Consider the following 20,349-nt stretch of genomic DNA (forward strand, 5'->3'; position numbering starts at 1 on the left):
ATAACAGGTGACATTCAACCAAATGGAGTGTCTCTGGTCCAAATTCGTATCGAAATGAGCTCAATTTATCAATGTCAATAATGGCGGCAATCCCAGGATAGAGAGACATGCATATTAATTGAAAATAATCAGATTAAGCCCCACTACAATCTGACATTTTGAGATGGGCACTTTATCTTCGGGGCTGGAGAGATGCAAGATTGCCTACGTACAAATCAGCGAACACTGCTTAATTGCATGTTATCACCCTATGATTGCCATGGCATTATATAAAACAGTATGGTAATTACTCCACAGATAGCGATGTAAATAGCCTCAGGCTGCTGCTCCCATAAGAGGAAGTGGAGTGAGGGCACAAGGCTGAACATCTGGGCGAAGAGGTAGCACAATTAGAAGTGTATAGTCAGGTGATTAGCTACATCACATAGGCATTAGCAGAAACATGTATTTGACAGCACCATTCACACTTCACTGTGAACACTTGACTCTGAGCCTTAAACAGAGTCGGTTTCAAGAGATCCTTCAATGTACATAAACACGAGTTTAAAAACTGGAATCTATAGGCGGATGTGTGAGAGCTTGATGGAGAAGAATGTAAGTGGCCCTCATGGTGTCACTGCTGCCCAGCCCAGTGAACAGATGCACTGTGGGCCAGCTGGAGGTCCCCTCCCTCAGCAGAGGCCCCCCAGCCCTGGAGGAAACACAGCTCTGAGGGCTGCCGTCATATGTTTTCAACGTTTCTACAACGCCTGATAAATGTAATGTAAAAAGGGCTTTGTGTGCGGGGGGCAGTGGGGGTTGACTGTGATTGCTGGTAATAACTGACTAATAGAATAAAGCAATAACGCACAGCCTCAGGGCGAGAGAGCTCTGTACCGACAATTTCATACTGCAGATTTATCATCGTGTGGAAATTAGCATTTCAGTCTGTTCACTTTCCCATCTGAAGGAGCTCCGTCATGAGACCGTGTGCCCTGAAAAGATGTCTGTCAACTTCAGGTCTCCTTCGTCACGACACTCCATAACTCTCCTAACACCCCACGGAGAGAGACATCTCTAAGTTAACAGGGAACAATAATGATGGAGATTTGCAACATGGCTTTTGTAGGCACATCATAAACAACAGACTATTAAAATACAATTCTAATACTGGGCAACAAAGCAAAGAAGATATTTAAATTTGGTTGATCTATGTGTATTAATATAATAATCCACATGCATCACAGGCTCGCTTTCTTACCATAAGATATTCTTAAACGGATGAAATTATTAATTTATCCATTACTTTCAGCTCAGAAAAGGGCTGTTCTGCATATTGTAGGTACTTGCAAGACGGTTGGAGGATGTGTAAGACACTTAAAATCTTGATTTAATGACATTTTAAAGTTCTAACTTCTTAAAGCTCTTAATAAAGACTGATTCATCAGCATTCAAATACAATTTAGTAGTCACAGATAACGGAGGCCTTGCCAATCATTGTTCAGTTGAGCTTGATTAGGTAGGACAAATTACTTAATAAAGACAGCGGTAGCTAACAAGATTTCAAAATTGGTATTTATTTATTTATTTATTTACCTACTGAAGATTTCTGTTGTGCCATAGTGGTACAACTTCATTTAGTGTTATTTATTTCTTTACTTTTACTTCGACTGTCAAAAACACAGCAGAAATAAAAAGAGGAAATTTGTGCTTTAAGTTAGTCTTTACTTAGTGTTAATTTTCTCCAGAGTGCTTGTTTCTCACTAACAGAGTCAACGAGCGACTGAATAAGCAAATGGTACTCAGTGGATAATTTTGTTTACAATGTTCCGGAGGCCTATGATTAGAATATTAATTAGGCCCATCTATGACGGTCAGATAATAACAATGTCAGTGGGCTGAATGGATTCTGTGACCTGTAAAAGGCCTATTCACAATCTCCAGTCTGCCATAGTTCATTCTTTTGGCCACAGGCAGCAGACTTTTTCACACCCTTTCTAAATGTTCTGATTGTCCCTCCGCTGAAACACTGTTGAAGAAAGTATGTTAAGAAATACAAATATGTTAGAGTGCATGTTTTTCAACAAAGTTGAAATCCACAGCTCATTTGGAACTTTTTTTTTCTGACTTGACATAAATTTTCTGAAAAGATGTCAATTAATGTGCGAAAGAGTTGACTTGGTATGTTTGGGCTTTAATTACATGACACGGATCACAAACACCAAAAGCGGAGGAAACATCCTATACCACACCCATAGCCGCTGTTCACTTGTCCTGCTAATGAATTAGTGATGCCTTTCCTGAAACTCTGAGATCATATCCAGCCACTAGCACTTAACATTTTGGAGAAGAAAAAAACATTAAATCAAAATGAATCTTGTATTATCTGTTTCAACTTTGTTTCGCCTGCATTGCAACCATGCCGTGAAAATGACATCACATGAGATCCATCATAATGTGCGGCCAGAACACTGCAGGATCCTGAATTAATAGTGCCGATGTAAAGAGTATCCCTTGTTTGCCCTGTTAATGTGAGAACATTACTCAAGTTGTGTCTCCTGGGACGTCAGTGGGATGCCTCTGTTCAGATGACGGGATGCCTCAGTTAGGGAGGCCAAAGACATTTGCTGTACAGGCTACTTACAGCAATCGGAGCACTTAAGAAACACAGCCAATAAAAACACGACATCCTCACACTGACTAAAAAGAAGAGTTTCGAGGGTCAGTAGGTTCATTGTATGTATTATTGCTAAGTCTCTTGGGAAAAAGCAGGATAAGCTTTTTTTTTTTTTCAGTGACAACATCCCGTGAAACGAGATAGATAATCCACATGCAATTAGGAAAGGTGTTTTCCAACAACAAAATTATTGGATCTACTTCAAGAAAGGTTTAATTTTTTTGTAATGTTTTGCAGTAATACAAGTCCAGATATACATTTCTATATCTAGTTTGCATTTCTAGCTTTTCAAATGAACAGTCTGATTACTCATATTGACATTAAGTATAAATTTAAACCTGTCATGGCATTGTGGGACTGACATTACCTGCAGTACAGTGTATGTTCTATTGAGTAACCTTATTTTCACAGTGTGCTAGTTTTGATTAAGACAATACTGATGCATGTTTGTCATAATTGCAAAGCTGTATTATGTATAGAATTTTTATGCCACAGGTGATGACAGCAATAAATGTTTTGTCATACACGTGAGCAAGGTTTGTACAAATGAATGAAGTAAGGTGGTCTTACAAGCTTCTCCATCAAGACTGAGGTGGCAACACTATATCTACAAAACTGTGAAAAGCACATTAGCAGCAACTTCCAGGAGCTTTGAGTCAAAACATAACTTTGTGGCCTAAAATCCATAATAAGAAAACTGATATACTGGGGCTTCCTGATCTGCATCATGATGTCTATCTTTGTACAGCACTTGCTTAAACTTCAAGTCAGGTTTCATGTATTGGTAGTTTTGGATAAGCACTATGAGGCAGCAATAAACTATTATTTGAGTCATATGCAGATTTGATTGATTATTGAATAATCATTTGATATTTAAAATGTCAGAAAATGGTGAAAAATGCTGATCACGGTTTCTTAAATCTCAAGGTGAGGTCTTGAAATTGTTCCTTTTTGTGCCGACAGCAGTACAAAACCCAAAGACATTCAGTTTACTGTAATACAAGACAAAGAAAAGTAGAAGATTCTCAGTTCCTAGTTATGTAGCTAGGTAAAGTTTGGCACTTTTGCAAACATAAATAAACAGTAGTTACTGATTAATTTTGATTCACTGTTCAACTAATAGCTTCAACTTTAGAAAGCACTACAAATGTGTTCCCTAAAAGACAGCCAAACCTCAACCGAAGGAAAGCAAACAAGACAGAAAGTGTAAGATACACATTTACAGTAGCTACAAGACCTCAAAGGGCTCCAAGATGAATTTCTTTAGGATTAACTTCCTGGAGAGTGTTAGGCATAAATCAAACCATCATCCCCCCAAAAACATTCAATCTTTGTGAATCGAGTCAAAGAGGCATTTTGTCTCCTCATTTCAGGAACACTTAGTGTTGTGTTAGAATTACTGGGCTGGCAGGCATGTGGCTAGTGGCAGTGGACTGCGGTGAATGAGTTAAATCAGCCCCTTGTGAACTCGACCCTGTGTCGTCACGAGAGGAAAGAGGCCAAAGACTCACGCAATGAGGGTAATCCAACAGTGAGCCGGTGTGGCAGCGATGCTTCCCGCTGGTCTCAGAAAGGCTCAAATAACTCCCATGTGCACCCAAGGAGAGCAGAGGACAGGCATACATCAGAGGGGGAGCTGGAGGTTGAAGGAGTGTGGATTTATCCTGGAGTTTTCAGAGAGATGTTCCAATTGCAGCCAGCACCTAGTTGCTTTACTGCCATCCATTCTGCCAATAGTGGAGTCATTGACTGTTGAGGTGATGGCTCTGCGTACTGTCTGCTGTCACAAAGATTGGTAACCATAAAGCTAGGTCTAGCTGACACTCTGTGACAATTTCTTTGAACTGTGTTTAGAGTATTTACTATATTCATATGTAGAAACGTGACTGTAAATTCTACATATGAATGTTTCCTAGAAAATTATTTAACACAAATAAGTGAGTTTAGTTTGACGTATAACAGTGGAACACTGTTTAGACTCTTGACAGACAAAAAGAACAATTAATATAGGCGGCAACTACAGCAAGAAAATAAAGCCATTAATCCTTGTTAATACATATTTCTTGCTATTTGTGAAGTTTTTAAATTTTAAATTGGGAGTAAAGCTGATAGCTCATGCCCTTACAGTAGTACAAAAGTATACAGCAGTATAGTATTAAAATGTAATATGTACATAAACAGAAAATATACCAAAACATTTCTGTTAAGATTCTTTAAATTTTGTACAGATTTAAGATGTACTAAGTGAGATATTTTATCGTTAAAATGAACTCTGCTCTTTGGAGGACAATCTTTGTAATGGTAACACTCTTTCTAAGTTAACTCAGAAACATCTTTAGCATGTCTGTACTGCAGTTATTTATCGTCTCTCGTATACAATCATACAGCTACCTGAAATAAAGGCTCTAGTAATTTCTTGCAGACTGACTCCCAAAATGTTACACTATTTAAGATTAGCACCTTTTATAGTTTATTGTATTATGATGACACAAATCACATTGTCTAAAGTATCTGTATCTACTAATTGCTTCAAATGTTTTATTCCAATCATTTATCCTCTGCAGCCAAGTGTCCACAGAGTGTTGGCTTAGCAGACTAATTAATTTGAGCTGAAGATTTCCCCAAGCTGCTTTTCCTTCCTCTAATGAGAGACAAGTGCCAGTCAAAGTGGGAGCCATACTGCTGTCCAACATTAAAATAGAAGCCTTCAGCAGTCTGTCTGGGGCGTGACGGGGGTTGGAGGGGTGAGTGCTCCGACCAGCAGCCACCACCTGCTTTGCTTGTTCACGCTGTCATTGGTGCCCTTTTTTGGTGTGTGCAGAGTCTTTAAGAGTTTAGCTATGCCTTTGATGCCTTCTTTGATTTTTAGAATATGCACGGGATCAATAAGGAGAACAGACTTCAAAGCTCAGGCACCCCTTCACCTGCTGCTGGTCACCATTTCTGAAGTGTTTCCAATCACGTACAGAGACTAAACAAACAGTCAGGAGGGGCAGGGTGGAAGCTGACTTCATGATCAATAAAAACTAAAACCATGCGTGAAGAAATTTGGCAGCATGATCAGACTAAACAAAATGTTTTGGCCACTCGGGGTTCCTTCTCATTTGAACATATTTCTTTGCATATAAATTGAGGGCAGTGCATTTCAAAGTGAGAACATGCAAGACTCTTAAATATCATTTACAACGATGGCCTTATTTTACAAGCCAAAATGTATGCCTATAATTCCACTGTAGAAACAGTCACACTTCAAAGTGCTTAGATTAATGCGTAATAATCTCCAAGAGCCATAACGATTTAATAACTCACTCAGATGTCTCTAATATGTCACTCAAGCCTCAAACACTAAACATTTGATAATAATAAGTATTTTCTATTTCCTCCTACAAATCTAGTAACCTAAGTGGCAGCAAAGTTCAAAGAAGCAGATTGTAATGCATGTTATGGAAATAAACCCAGGGCTGATTATCCTTTAAATCTCTGGCTGCCCCAACCCCCTCTAAAAATGGCTGTCATGATGAAATGACTATCCTTTATTACATTCTTCTCCCTTAATCCTCCTCAATTTATTAGAGGGGGAGTGCCTCGGCACAACAATGCCAAAACTCATTTCCATGGGAGCCCACACTGCATGATGTCCATGAAGGGAGAGACAACTGATTTCCTATGCAAAGGGACCTTTTGAAAGGGGGGAAAAGGAGACAACTGATTCTTTTATTGCAAATGACTTCAGTGTTTTGTTTAGGGGGGCTGAGGGTAGTGAAGCCAGCATGACTTCTGCCTGCACACTTTAATTCAGCTGATGCAGGTGCATGGCTAATTGCAGGTGTGGCACTGGCCAGCCTCCACCTCCTCTGTATATCCTCATCCACACACACAGAGACACGCACTCAGACACTTGGCTTTCTGTATAGACATTAGCCAGGTACAGAATAGATCAGCAAGCACCTCATTTGCATTTTCGCCATTCAAACTCTGCTGTAAGTCTGAGAGAAACTGAAGGGCCCTATTCAGAAATCTTAATAGTCTAGTGGGTATCACAGTGTGGGAAAGGTAAGCACAAACTTTCTGTATGAAGAAAATGTACAAAAGACTTACAGTGAACTGTTAGCTTATTGTCCATGAAATAAATAATAGGAGGAAATTCAGTTTAGTTCCTGAAGGAGAGGCTGTAATATGGCAAACGGCAAGTCCAGCAACAAATGTTGAAATCCTATAATGGAAAGCTTTAATTTCCATTTTGTCAGTTAAACAAATTTTAACCACACTCCATTTTCGTCTTTACTCTTTTTAACGCTTAATTTTTCAACCCCCCCTCAAAACCCTTCTTCTTGTAAATGTGATGTGAGAAATAGCTTAAAATGAGAGCGGGAGGGGGAAAAGAAAAAAAAAAGAAACTTCTTAATGAAACCTCTCTCTCCAAATCCCAAATGAGAGGAAATTACTCATCAAGTGATTATGAAACTGTTGGCATTATAGAAATCAGAGTGAAAGAATAGAGTCAGGAGGAAAGGAGGGAGGGGGTTGGCAATTTGTTCTCAATGGACAGCGGATGAAGAGGTGGAAAGTTAAAGTCTCCAATCTGAAGGGTCTCCTTGTAAAGCTAATTCCAGTTAATGGCCAGGGAACAAGGCTCCACTAACCCACTGTATCTGACATCCTGGCTCCAGGTAATCAGACTGACATTAATGCAGGCTCCAAAAGAGACACCTCGTCATCAGGAATTTTCCTCATTGGCACCGAAAATGCCAGGCTGCACACCTCTGACTGCGTGGCCCCCACATCTATTAACCTTATTGATTTGGAGCCCTGCTGAGCCCCTCCAGAGCTCCCGCCCCCCTGCTGCTGGACTGAAGTGGATCAATCCTACGCCGGGGGCCACAACTCGATAACAACCCAGTGTCAGAGACTACTGTTTACAACCTGAAATGAATACACACATAGATGCTGCTCTGTATATTCACTGCTTATCTATGGACACTTTTTGTGTCAGAAGATGGTTTAAAAGTTTTAATAAGTGTTGATTATATCAAAGTAATGATATAAAATGGTTTACTGGAAATTGGCCACAGATTTTCACCCATATCCAGTTATGTTATTTTTTTTAAAAGACCATAAATAAGAAATATGAAATATAAAATTAAATAAGTATTTCTCAAATGAGCACATAGTATACAGTATATTCACCTCTGCTGCTACTACTTGGGAAGTCAAAACTATTCTTTTCATTGATTTTTCAGTGCAGTTAATTTACACTAATAAAGTGCCCTTCAGAGTAAATATTCACTTCAGGCAATCAGCATACTTTGACCCACAATTGTATACTTAAAGTTTAATTCATGCAAATTACACATAACAAACTACTTAATATTTTGCATCGCACCATTGAGATAGCTGTGGAAGCTTATCACTCTTACTGTTTTGGGCAGTGGAAGGCCACATGACACAACTGTTCACTCTGGGCATTTCAAAATAAATCGCTAGCTAAATATTGCACTGTTGTCTGTTAAAGTATTTTGTAGGACACTGGTAACATCACTAGTGACACTGTAGAGACAATCTGTAGGTCTCTATATTCAGTTTTTAAGTGATTCACATACATAAAACCAAACTTTGCTCTACGATGAGCCAACTTCCATTCCTTTTTGAAGTGAGGTCTCAAGAAAAAAAAAAAGGCATCTGTGAAAACAACCCTTTGTGTCTTTAAACTTTGAGCACATTCTTACCGACCAGCTGTAACAACTCCAGCAGTACAACAACACTACGAACAAAGTCATTGATATCTATTGTAACACTATGGGGACCTTTGCTTTGAGTCTACTATCAACATCATGACTGATGATGTTTAATTTTCTCAACAGCATTTCATCTTCCTGCGCCAAGCAGCTCTGGCGTGCAGCAAGTACCGGCATGACAGAAGTGGCAGCAGCAGCGCTCACATTTTCAGCAAATGTAAATAGCTGGTAATACTGTACCATTTACTGTGCCAGAGTGGAAAGCACTGTGTGGCAGTATAGTGCCGGATGCCTGGTAAGCCACTACAGGCTCTGTGTGATGGAAGCATAAGCATCAGTGTCGAGAACGGTTGGTCTCATCTGCGTCTCATCATCAGCTAGTGGAGCCCAGCAGGGGGAAAAATGTACACCCAGGGCAAATCTGTAAACACCAATTTAATCTGCATGGAGAAAGTTACTGTCATCAGCTGTGACAGCAAAAGCCTCTGGGCCACGCCAATGCGCAAAGAGTCACTCTTCTTCCCCCAATATCTCTGTCAAACGCAGACATTAAGCCATTATGGACGTCAAAAATCTGCCATTGAGAAGTTCTTTTCTCTCTGCCAGTCAACGCTGCAGAATGCATTCTACAGGGCCACAGTGTAAATGATATGGATACCCTGCAGTCCCTACTTTACGTTAATTGCTGACAAATTGCTATTGACCTTTGGAATTAGAATTAGAAAATTTAGCATTTATCACCATATAATTATTCATGTTTCACAAGAGCAGATTTGTTTTTTTTTGTGAGACAATTATAAGGCAAGCAGTGGTGAGGAAAATGTGCATCCTTTTAATGGTCAGATGTTGTTGTAATTAATTTAGGGTCATAATCAGACTTAAGAAGATTTTCCCCATATCTGTAGCTTTTAAAACTGACTGCGGGTGTAGTAGTCATGTTGTTTCTTGGCAGCGGAGCCAGACTGAGGCAAAGTCAACACCAGGGACGATGAACATTTAACAATAATGAGAATTACTAGCGGTCCCTCCCCCGTTTTTCATACCCTAACATCCTGATTTCATGGGTGACACTTAGGGACCCCCCAGGCTCTCTAATGTGCGCTTGGGGACCCATGTGGTAGTCATAGCCAAGGCTTTTTACAGACACAAGGATAAGTGTAGTAGTACAGAGGAAAGGGAAATGCAGCATGTTCTTTGAATTTGATACAGTGTAAATCTTACGCAAACTGAATTTAAAAGCATTTTCTTCAGCTAAACAGTTGTTTACACACAAGTAAATCCATCATGGTCTGGATTTTCTTAATGTCCTTCCAGTTTTGGCATTATGTAGCTGATTATCAATGCAAACCCCAAATTGTCAATGTGAGCACTTCATACTAGCAGTTTACTTGCCACCAGTGGAGAGTGATGTCACTAGACTGGTGGCCTAGCATCCACGGTCTGCGATCTGTCAATCCCGTTTGGGGTCACCATGTTTGCAATGGCAGGGACTTACACGGTTCAGCTGGCTTGGGCCCAGAGAGGGGAAGGGGGCAGGCCGAGCGGGCTATCGCACTGCCCCCTGGGGCGGCTCCTGACAGACTAGGAACATCAGGACAGATTTGGGAAGGCAATATCGACGGGGGAGCATGGGAGGGTCCGGCAGCGAGGGAGCAACCCTGCAGCAGGGCAGCTTCCCAGAATTCATTACTCACAGCTAATTTACAAACAAGGGAAAAACCTGGCTGCAGGACAGACTTCAGCTTGTGGCCTCCTGCTATCGTTCTGCACCATTCACATGACTTCTTAATCCCGGTTTTCCTTGGCCGGCTTGGGTTAAAGCAAAGCATTTGAAACTTCCATATAGGTTGATGTAGTTGGGACAGGGATCACTTATTTCTTTACCACAGCCCTGTGTGCTTTGGCCTGCTCTCAAGAGCAGTGGATGTGGGAGGCACACTGAGTAAATCCTGTACAGTATCTGACCTTACAAGATACAGTCTACTCATAAACGTGCATATAAAGTAGGTGATTTGATTTACTTTTACTTTATATTTTCTATCTAATCAAATTGCAGTCCTGCAGGTCCATGATTCACTTTAAAGATGCTAGAGGTTGGGGAACATCTCCAGGAGAGCTACATATTGCATCACCCCTGCTGCTTTAACCCATTTATTTCATATCACCAAGCCAAGGCCAGGGATTCCTGCACGGGAGTGGTTTTGCATAGCGCTGGGCTAAAATAATTAGATGACACCTTCAATTGTCTCGTCACCCCCTTTAACCAAGACATCCACAGCCACTAATTGAATGAACTGAAAGGGAGGAAAGCCCAGACAATTCCGGCAACTCGTAAATCTTCCATAAACGTTATTTGTTGGGGGAAAAATGGTGAATCCCATGCTGTTAAATTCCTTAGGCCTGCTGTTGTCGATTAAAAGGACAGTCAGCTGGACACTCCTGTCCTACTGTGTAATGGTCAGTGGCCAGGCCAGCGACCCCTGCTGCTTTGAGTAAATTAACACTGGGCAGGACATTCTCTGTTGTTTTAAATCACTATACAAATACATGGGCAATAACCTCAGGAGACCAAATGTCAACAAAGACAAAAAAATACTGTTTGGAAACCCATCATGTATGTAAACACTTGCCATGAAGCTTTATTTATTCTACATATTTTCCTGAGTAGCTGTTGATTGGATGCTAACTGAGAGTTAGTTGTCAGTGATGGTGGAGGATTAAAGTGGCATCTAATTGAATATTTGCTGTTGCTGTAATGTGCAGTTGCATTACAAAGCTATAAAAAAGCTATGTATTTAAAGGGATGGCACTCAATACAACCCCAAAACTGGAGAAGATGACCTTTAAAATGTAAATAGATGGTCCCCAGTATCCATGCTGTAACCTACAAAGAAATTGAATTACACAGGGATAAAGAATAATTAGATACCATTTAAAAAAGGAGATAGTCTAATTATTGGTGAAGCAGCTTAAGTTGCTTTGCTCCTTAATTGAAGTACATCATGAATGCAGTGTGAATCTGTCCTGGCATGTTCAAACCAAATCTAAATCTTAATTAAATTTTGTGCAAAAGAAAGTGTTAGAGAGGAGCCTTAATCCATTTAAGGGAGGATGGTGAAGGGCTATTAGAGGGTGTTAATTCGTTAATCAGAACTTTGTGTGGCTATCCTTTACTATATTGAAGTCTGCACTATATTTGAACCACACAGCAGGAGGTGTATACAAACAGCCTCTAGCCATTGTGGATGTAGGTGCTGGGCCAGGAAATTAGAAAAGGCATTCAACAAAGTCAGGAAAAAAAGCTCTCATGATGGTGTAATATTCTCTTTTTCATGTGTTTTTCCCCATTTTCCATCATGTTGTCCTATTATGCCACTCTGTTGATATTTCCTATTGAAATGGGATCATCCTCAAACAAGTACCTAAGACAGGTAAGCCATGAGTGGCCATAGTAACAAAGGCTCCACAGGGGTCAAGTTCCTGTGTAAAGCCTGTGTTAATGACATCATAATGGACGGAGGACTATGGTCGAACTACTGACTACAACTTCAAAGTAGGTGAGAGATGGAGAGAGAAAAGAAGCTTAGAAGATGAGGAGACCTTTCTATGACCACGTCCTGTAATAGAAACACCATCCATCCTCATGACGCAGCATGGCCTCTTGGTCTCAAAGCCTCTAACTGCAACACAAATATATGCACAGAAATGCACAACAAAGCCAATTGCTTTTAAGCCCGCAATTGAGTTTTCTAGTCCTAATACAGCTGCTGAAGAAGCAGTGTGCTATTCATGATGCTTTACTGCCGAAAAAGAAAAGTTGAGGACACATCCTTGACAAAATCCTCTTTTCAGACATAATCCACCTAGCACCATTTTACTTGAGGACTGGAGTGTGTAACATCTGATCTTATCCCAAAAGCTATTCAACACTATGTAGTGCTGGGTTGATTATGTTCCTGGTACACACAGGACCCTTTCACTCCTTAGTGCCTTCCCATCACACCTGGGATAATAAAGAGGATTTAAACAGGTCTGAATAGGTTAACCAGGTGTTGAAACAAATAATGGTTTAAAATTGTAATTAACATGGCTTGAATAGAGCATTGCTCTTGGTAAAGGTCTCCTCTGTTGAATGACTTTGGTATGCAAGGGAACACAAGACTGAAAGGGCCCCGTCTTTGTCACTGGAGAGAATAAGGAACTAATGGGGAATTAAGATCTTTAGAGCCTGTGTGCTTCTGTTATATGGCTTTTCCCCTTTTCTTCAAGGATGTAACGCCACAGTTCATAGTCCTGCCCAGCGAATTAGTTGCACTTCCCCTAAATGTTTAACTGCTGCCAGTGTGCTATGCTAAAATGTAACCTAATTAAAAGAGCCTGTGCTCGCTTAAGACCACAGTTATTCCAGTAAACCACAAAAGACAAGAAAACAAAGCTTACGCAATCCATCCAACACAAACATACATGTAGTGTTATTTTGGGGTTATTATTAAAAGCAGCTTCTAATATCTGCAATTAAAGATTGCGTCATTATCATGGTATACAGTAAAACATTTTCAAACCATGCCTAACACTTTTACATGGAACGCATTAGCATTTAAATGACCTTCTATTCTTAATGTGGGCATTTCATTATAAGCCTCTGTGGTCAGAAACACATGCTGTCTCTGTAGCTGACGTAGATGAAGAGCACAGACACCATAGAGATTGAGAACAAGAGGTTAGCATGCAGTCGTAATTTTGAGAATTAATTTTATCACAGCTTTTTGTGTGTGCCCTCTTGATGTATAATTGGGTTAAGGTAACACCACATCAGTAGAAAGTCAAGTTTTTGGTTCCTCTCAGCTGCAAGTTAAGTCAAAGCCAAAGGGTCACATTCTGCAAAGTTTCCAAACATCAGCCGTAGAACTTCCACACGGTTCTTCATTTCCTCTGAGTGTTTTGAAGCCCCCCACGGAGAAGGTCCTAATCTTGACGCATCAAGCAATGAACAGAGAAAAAAGGCTGATTGCAAGTGATTGACAGGCCATGCGGTTACCACAGTAACTCCTTTTTGGCTTTCTATGGAAGTCCAATTCATCATCAGAATTAGATGACTCTAAAAGGGCCTATTATCATAAGGGTGCACATGTGAGTGGCGCAATCGACTACCTGTGAATCGATCGAACTGTCAGAGTCAAGCACTCAACATGTGTGTTAAAAATAAGGCCAGAGTGTGGGGAGAAAATGCCGGATTTTCAGATATTGTACCGTATTTTACTTTGCTTTGTTGCTTTGTGTTATATTGCTCTTTTAGAACCGCTGCTGAATGTGGTTTCTTACTCTTAGGTCCATTCTGTCACTTTATAGGATTATGGATTACTTGCTTAGAATAGTTGTTCAACAGCAGTCCGTGATGAATGGGCAGTTTCACATGCAGATGCAGATCATGTCAAAGGAGAAAACGTAGATAAATACAATATACTCATACATGTATGTTGTTGTTGTTTTTTTATGTGCAATGGCACTTCCTTCACACGAAAATCTGCTTTATTACCAAAGTGGAAGTTTTGATGACATAACAGGAAAAAACAGCCATTTCACCCCTGCAGAGGAATGAGTAATGAGCAAACATACCCAAGCTCCATCTCTCTTCATCTCTCCTCCTCTCTCTCTCTCTGTCTCTTTCTCTCTCTCTGCCTCGCTGCCTCTCTCTGACTGACAGACTGACATTATAAAGCAGTTAGACACTCAGTGGGTAGAAACTACAGGCTAATTACACACACACACACCTATTAGCAGACAGGTATCAGGATAAAAGCTTCAGGGTTTTCAACCGAGAATAAAACACAGACAGAGAGAGATCAGGGTCGGTTGTATCTGAAGAAAGGAAAAGAAAGGAGGATGGAACAACAGAGGAAGAGAAGCTGCAGGTTCCAGTTATAATCTGCCTCTTAAATAATGTTGGAAATAAATAAATAATATCTATAATATAATAGAATAGAATAGAATATATAATAACTGCTGCGTTTTACATGACAGAGAAAATCTGCCCTCTTCACAATCACTGTTATTGGTGAAGTCTGTGCACACACACACTGAATCAGAATCAGAAATACTTTAATAATCCTAGGGGGAAATTATTTTTGTTACAAGACTCCAAATATACAAACAACATATATTATAAAGCAACATCTATTAAGAACAAAATATATATATATATATATATATATATATAAAACTATAGCCTATATATATAAAAGATAGATAAAAGATCAAATTTACAGTTTAATATATATAATAATATATAATACTCTCAATGTACATAAATAAACAGGACAACAAGCTCAACAAGACAGACTATGTACACATATATACATTCATATATAAACATAAAGAACAACAATAATATTTGTAAACAGTAAACAATAATGCAAAGGATGCTGGAATAAATCTTTCTGTGCAGGTATTTTTATGTACACGAGGTAGGTGGATATATATATATACTGTGTGTTTGTATATGTGTGTATGTAATATTATTATCATATGGAAGTAGTAATGGGAGGATGTTTTTACTCATTGAATAATGTAAGAGAGTAGTAGTTGTAACATTAATGGAAATAATACTCATGACATTGATATGAATGTAATATTTATCATTAAAATAATGGTTGTGGTTCTTCTGTGGGAGCTCAGACCCCACTGACTCCCACGTAACTCGAACCCTGGATGGAAATATGGAGGAAAAGAAGACTTGATGTCTAAAGAGAGCTGATAGAAGCTCCTCAGACCTCCATTACAACAGAGTCTGTTCGGTCACCAGCAGTGAAAGAAAACCTCACGATGAAGAAGGAGGTTTGGTTTGCTGAGGAGCCTCCTGAAGCAGCAGACAGGTACCGTGGGCTAAAAACCCGGGTATGGGAGGACTTCGGGGAGACCTCAAGGAAGTTCTGGAAAACCATTTAACGGCTCACAGCTTTATGATGTCACGTGGTTTAACGTCTTCAGAGCGTCTTCCTGTCCAACGTCATTTAATTTTCTAAGAAAGAAACTAAACGTTTCTCTGCTTCTAATCTGCTTTGACTGATTGACTTCCTGTCTGGTGCCACAGTGTTGATGTAGCATGACATTCAATCTGGAAACTGTATTTTATTTTGAAAACTGATCAGAGTATCAATGCCGTTTCTGCGACTTCCTGCTGGTACGATCTACTCTGTGCTGTCCTGATGTTTCTGGAACATGCTGCAGCTCTTCTCAAATAGACCAACACATCCTCCGTGGAGTCTGAAGACTCGGGGAAGGGTCGCCCATATCCCTGGCAGAGGTCTCTGAGGTAGTTCTGGGTGTGGATGAGATTCACCCTGAAGGCTCTGGACATTGTTGGGATCTCCTGGCTGACACACATCAGCACCTGTGGAAAGGAGGTATCAGACCTCAGGTCCAGGAGGTCGGAGTAGAGCGGCTGAGGTGGTACGAACATCCAGAACTCGTTGGAGGGTTTATATTTGTCTTCTGGCCTGGGAACGCCTCAGGATCCCCCAGGAGGAGCTGGAAGATGTTGGAAAGAGGTTGAACATTGTTCGCGAACAATATCCTAATAACAACATTCGCATTCATTTGGAGCCGTGTTTGTACCTGATAAATGTAAGTCGAATATTCACTCTGCTTACTCTCACTACCAACAGTCCCTTTTTTTATTATATTTATTGTTGGGGGGCTTTTCTTGCCTTTAATTGATAGTGACAGCTGAAGAGTGACAGGAAAGGGGGGGAAAGAGAGAGGGGAAGACACGCAGCAAAGGACCACAGGTCAGAGTGGGACCCCTGGCCACTGCACCAGCAGCCCTGGTACATGGGGCCAGCTCTACCAGGGCGTCCCAACAACAGCGTCATTTGATCCATTGTTATTATTGTTACATTGATTAGTGCAGATTTTTGAAAACATCTTCATAAACCCGCATACATTTCCTCTGAAGACAAAGACATGATAAAAAGCACGCACAATTAGGGGTGAACGATTTGGGAAAATAATCTAATTGCGATTTTTTCCCCCCAATATTGCAATTGCGATTTAATATGCGATTTTTTTATTTATGTTTTTTGTTAATTCCTTTGTAATTTATGTTTTTTTTGTTACCTCTTTTTTCCCCAACAAAAACATAATGAATGAATGACCAACACGCCAATATTAATACATTTTAGTGTAAAAATGTTCTTTCCCATAGGACTGGGCCTAGTTTAGTTAGAATTAAAAAATTAAAAGATGATGACTTGAAATAAATGAACATTTTATTTAACTGCTTTACAGAAACATCTGTGGCTTTGCCACTGCTGCATTTTAAGTAATTAAAACAAAAGGCATGCATCTGTTGTAAACACTGTGCAAAATTTACAGTCTTAAGAAATTATTATTTTTTAAATTTTTATGTATCTTTACCTGCTCCCACCCAGTCAGTAACATTTCACTGCACTTTTTGTACAAGCTCCGGTATTGGCAGTCTGACTGAAGTATGTAACGGGGAGGGTTACTTGTTACCGTTTATCAAGGCGTATTTATCAATGGCCATGAAACCCAGGCTTCCACCCGTGCTGAGAGCGATCAATATTCTTTGGCTATGAACTCGGTTTATTGCCCGGGAGTGATTTCCCCATGGCCCGTTTTGAATTACGTTCAAAATGGAGTGACAACTTTCAAACATTTCGGTCAGTGGATCCCTGTCTTGAGGTATTTGGCTTTGTCTGGCGGCCACTGGTGCTCGGCATTTTTGGCCATTACCAACTGTCATACATGGATTTTTGGTATTTTTTGAAGTGGGCGATACAATGTTTTAGTTGTTACCCCGTGAAGTAGAACGGGAGCACCGGCATGCTCTGCACAACACCTGAACATCTGAACTCCTTTCTACTGACTCAAGTAATTCTCCTTTTTTTTCTTCTTCTATACTGCCAAAATGCACAAAAAAAGAGCAGGCAAATCCTCAGTGCCTCCATGTCAGGAACATTCTTCCATCCACATTAAACTAATCTAGTTAAGATGACACTCTTTGATCCTACTAACTGTAAAACCTGCCATCTGCTGCCTCCATACTCTGTCTACAACCACTTTAATAGCATGCCACGTTGCAGAGCTATTGGTCTTATGTTGTGTTTTTAAAAAGCCACACTGTCCCTTTTTTACGGTAAACAACTGTCAGCAGTGGTTGCCAGAACTTTACTGTAATAAATACAGTAGAACTTTATTTACTCTTGCAGTAAAATTACATTAATATGGTTGATTTTACAGTTAAAGTTCATTCTGTATTTTATTGTATAAATAAATAAAAATATAAATAATAAAGTTTTTACCATCAAAAGAAACAATTTTGACAAAAGAAAATGCTGTATAAAGATTTTTCTTGCCTGGAAGTATGACTGTGAGTCATGAGTATTTTACTGTTACAGATACTGTATCTAACCTATTTAGAGTTTACGGTCTTTTCCTGTGATGATTTGACAGTTTTTCACTGTAAAATCTACATCAACATTCAACATTTTTACAGTGCATGAGCAATCACTGTAAATACATTAGTAATAATCAATTACAGGCATTTCAAACCTAATAGAGGAAGATGTTTCAAACATTTCAACACTGTCTTTGTCTCAATAACTGACTATATTCACAAGTGTAGATTTCCTCCACGCTATAGCACAGAGACTACAATTGTCAAGGCTTTAAATGACATTTCTTTAAATACAGACTGGAGACATCTCACTTCTGGTCTTACTGGATCTTAGCACTGTGTTTAACATGGAGTATGTTGCTATACAGACCTGAGAACTGGCTTGGGCTCAAGTCATATATTAAATACAGACTAATTTGTTTCAATTAGTACACCGTCATTCCTAATTATTTACTGGCCACCTGGTGAAAAATACGTTTATTTACTGGCCAAACCCGCTTGGTGGGTGTTGATTTCAGACCCTTACAACTCTTACCAATAATATCATAACTTTTCTAAGCAATAACAGCTACTTTATTGGAAAGACAGAAATCCTCTTCTGTTATGAATGCGGTTCAATGAGTTGTTATTCTTTATTCCAAATGAAAAAACTTCTTTGATAAAGTTTGGGTTTCTCTTGTCAGATTTAATGATAGCACCTAATCCAGTTGCTGTGTTAAACAACTATTTGGGTGTTTTGTTTTTAATTAAAGTTTCCTCTTTAAAGTTTAAAGCTGCAGTAGGTAACTTTTATAAAATAATAACCCTTAGTTATATTTGCTGAAACATTCCCTATTATCAGCCAATATATTGTCCTAGGGGCTCTAGTAGCTGCTGAGTGGATACAAATGTTCCTGGAGGTTCGATTCAGAGGGCCCAAAATCTCTCATGATAAGTTTGCAAACAACTCTCATATCGACAATGCTGTATAAGTCCCATCAAACTGTTCAACAAGTGCACTGAACAAATCAGTGACTGAATGATTTACAGTTACAAACTGAATTATTTTTTTGTGTGGAGTTTTCTCTCTTGTGACACAGTACCAACATTATCTTTCATTTTCCCTCTCAGTCTGCCGCAGCGGGGCTGCAACAGTCTGAGATATTAAAGACAGCTGTGGAATGAGGAACTATTACTGAAGCATTTCACCCATCTGTTGTCAGTTTAGAGAAGGTTAAATAAGGGTCCAGAAACGCATGGAAAAACACTAGTGGTGTCTTAATAAGCCCATCACGTCTCCCATTAGTTTATCATGTTATGTGATTAAGAAAACTCTGGTTAGATTTCTGCTGGAGGGTCACACACTCCCTCAACTGGGCTTCAAATACTTCATTGCTGCCTTGAAAAAAACGGAATCTCGCCAGACTAGGTGATGATGGTAATGATTATTTTGGCAATGGTCAATGGTTTTCTCCGTTAATCATTTAGTTGTTTGGTCCTAGGAAAAAGGGTTTCCAAAAGCCCAAGTTCACATCCTCAAATGTCTTGTTTTGTCCACAACCCAAAGATATCCAGTTTACTGTCACAGAGGACTAAAGAAAGCAAAATATACTCACATTGGAGAAGCTGAAATCAGAGAATTTTGACTTTTCTTCTTAAAAAAATGACTCACAAAGATAAATCGATTATCAAAATAGTTGGTGATTCATTTAATAGCTGAAAACTAATCGTTGCAGTTCTAAACCAGACCAGTATGTACGGTCACCAGACAACCTACTTTAACCTGGATTCTCACAGTTTCTTATGTGTATGTAAAGTGTCAATGTCAAAAACCAGATCCAGGATGAAAAACTTCTATGGCCACTTCTCTCGTTAACACATTAGTCTCCGAACACGTTCCAGCTGTTGGACATGGGATATAAATTCACTATAACAGCATCTGGTGTGTCATTTTTCATGTGGTTGTCTTTATCAAACAGTTCATCCACTGAATCCAAAAGTGAAATGTGTATGTGTGTGTTAAGAGGCCTGAGGTTGGCAGTCTGGAGTCTCTGTGCTGATGTTTTCATAGTTTTTGTGCAAGTCCAGCGGTCCATAAAGGCTCTCCAGTACAGCCAGTACTCTGCTCTGGACTGAATCCACCTGCTCTACTGGGCAGTATTCGTCTAGGCTGGACCTGAAAACACACAAACACATTTATGCTCTCTTTCTCAAATCTTATTTCACTCGAGACTCTTACTGGTGTGGATCTTTAACTCTGTGTGGCTGTGTTATTGACCTGGACATTGTAACCAGTGTGGGTTTGGGCAGAGCCTTCAGAAACAGCTGTACGGCTGAGATGTGTCTGTCGATCTCCTCGTCAGTGCTGATGTGGTGTGGCAGCTCAACAGAGTCACAGGTTAACCCCGCCTGATGCACCTGAGAGAGGACGGATGGAGAGAGAAGGAGGAAGAGGAGGAGGAACAGGGTCGAAGCAGAAGAAATCAGAGGGGAGAGGAATGGTAAATGGTAAATGGACTGCACTTTGATAGCACCTTCCTCATTCACACACATTCATACAC

General features: G+C 39.8%; 1 protein-coding gene across 1 annotated transcript in view; it reads right to left on the reverse strand.

The window, feature by feature from the left end:
• Window positions 1–19,469: 19,469 nt before the first annotated feature.
• The window catches only part of cunh5orf22 (chromosome unknown C5orf22 homolog), a gene marked incomplete at its 5' end in the record, with an annotated part of 7,297 nt that continues 6,417 nt past the window's right edge, over window positions 19,470–20,349 (reverse strand). Inside the window, 2 exon segments of the mRNA XM_035653467.1 lie at window positions 19,470–19,964; window positions 20,067–20,206. Coding sequence (XP_035509360.1) covers window positions 19,808–19,964; window positions 20,067–20,206 — 297 coding nt within the window.

This window comes from Morone saxatilis, unplaced genomic scaffold (assembly GCF_004916995.1).
Source record: "Morone saxatilis isolate NCDOM2014 unplaced genomic scaffold, NCSU_SB_2.0 Contig0, whole genome shotgun sequence".
Classification (NCBI taxonomy): domain Eukaryota; kingdom Metazoa; phylum Chordata; class Actinopteri; family Moronidae; genus Morone; species Morone saxatilis.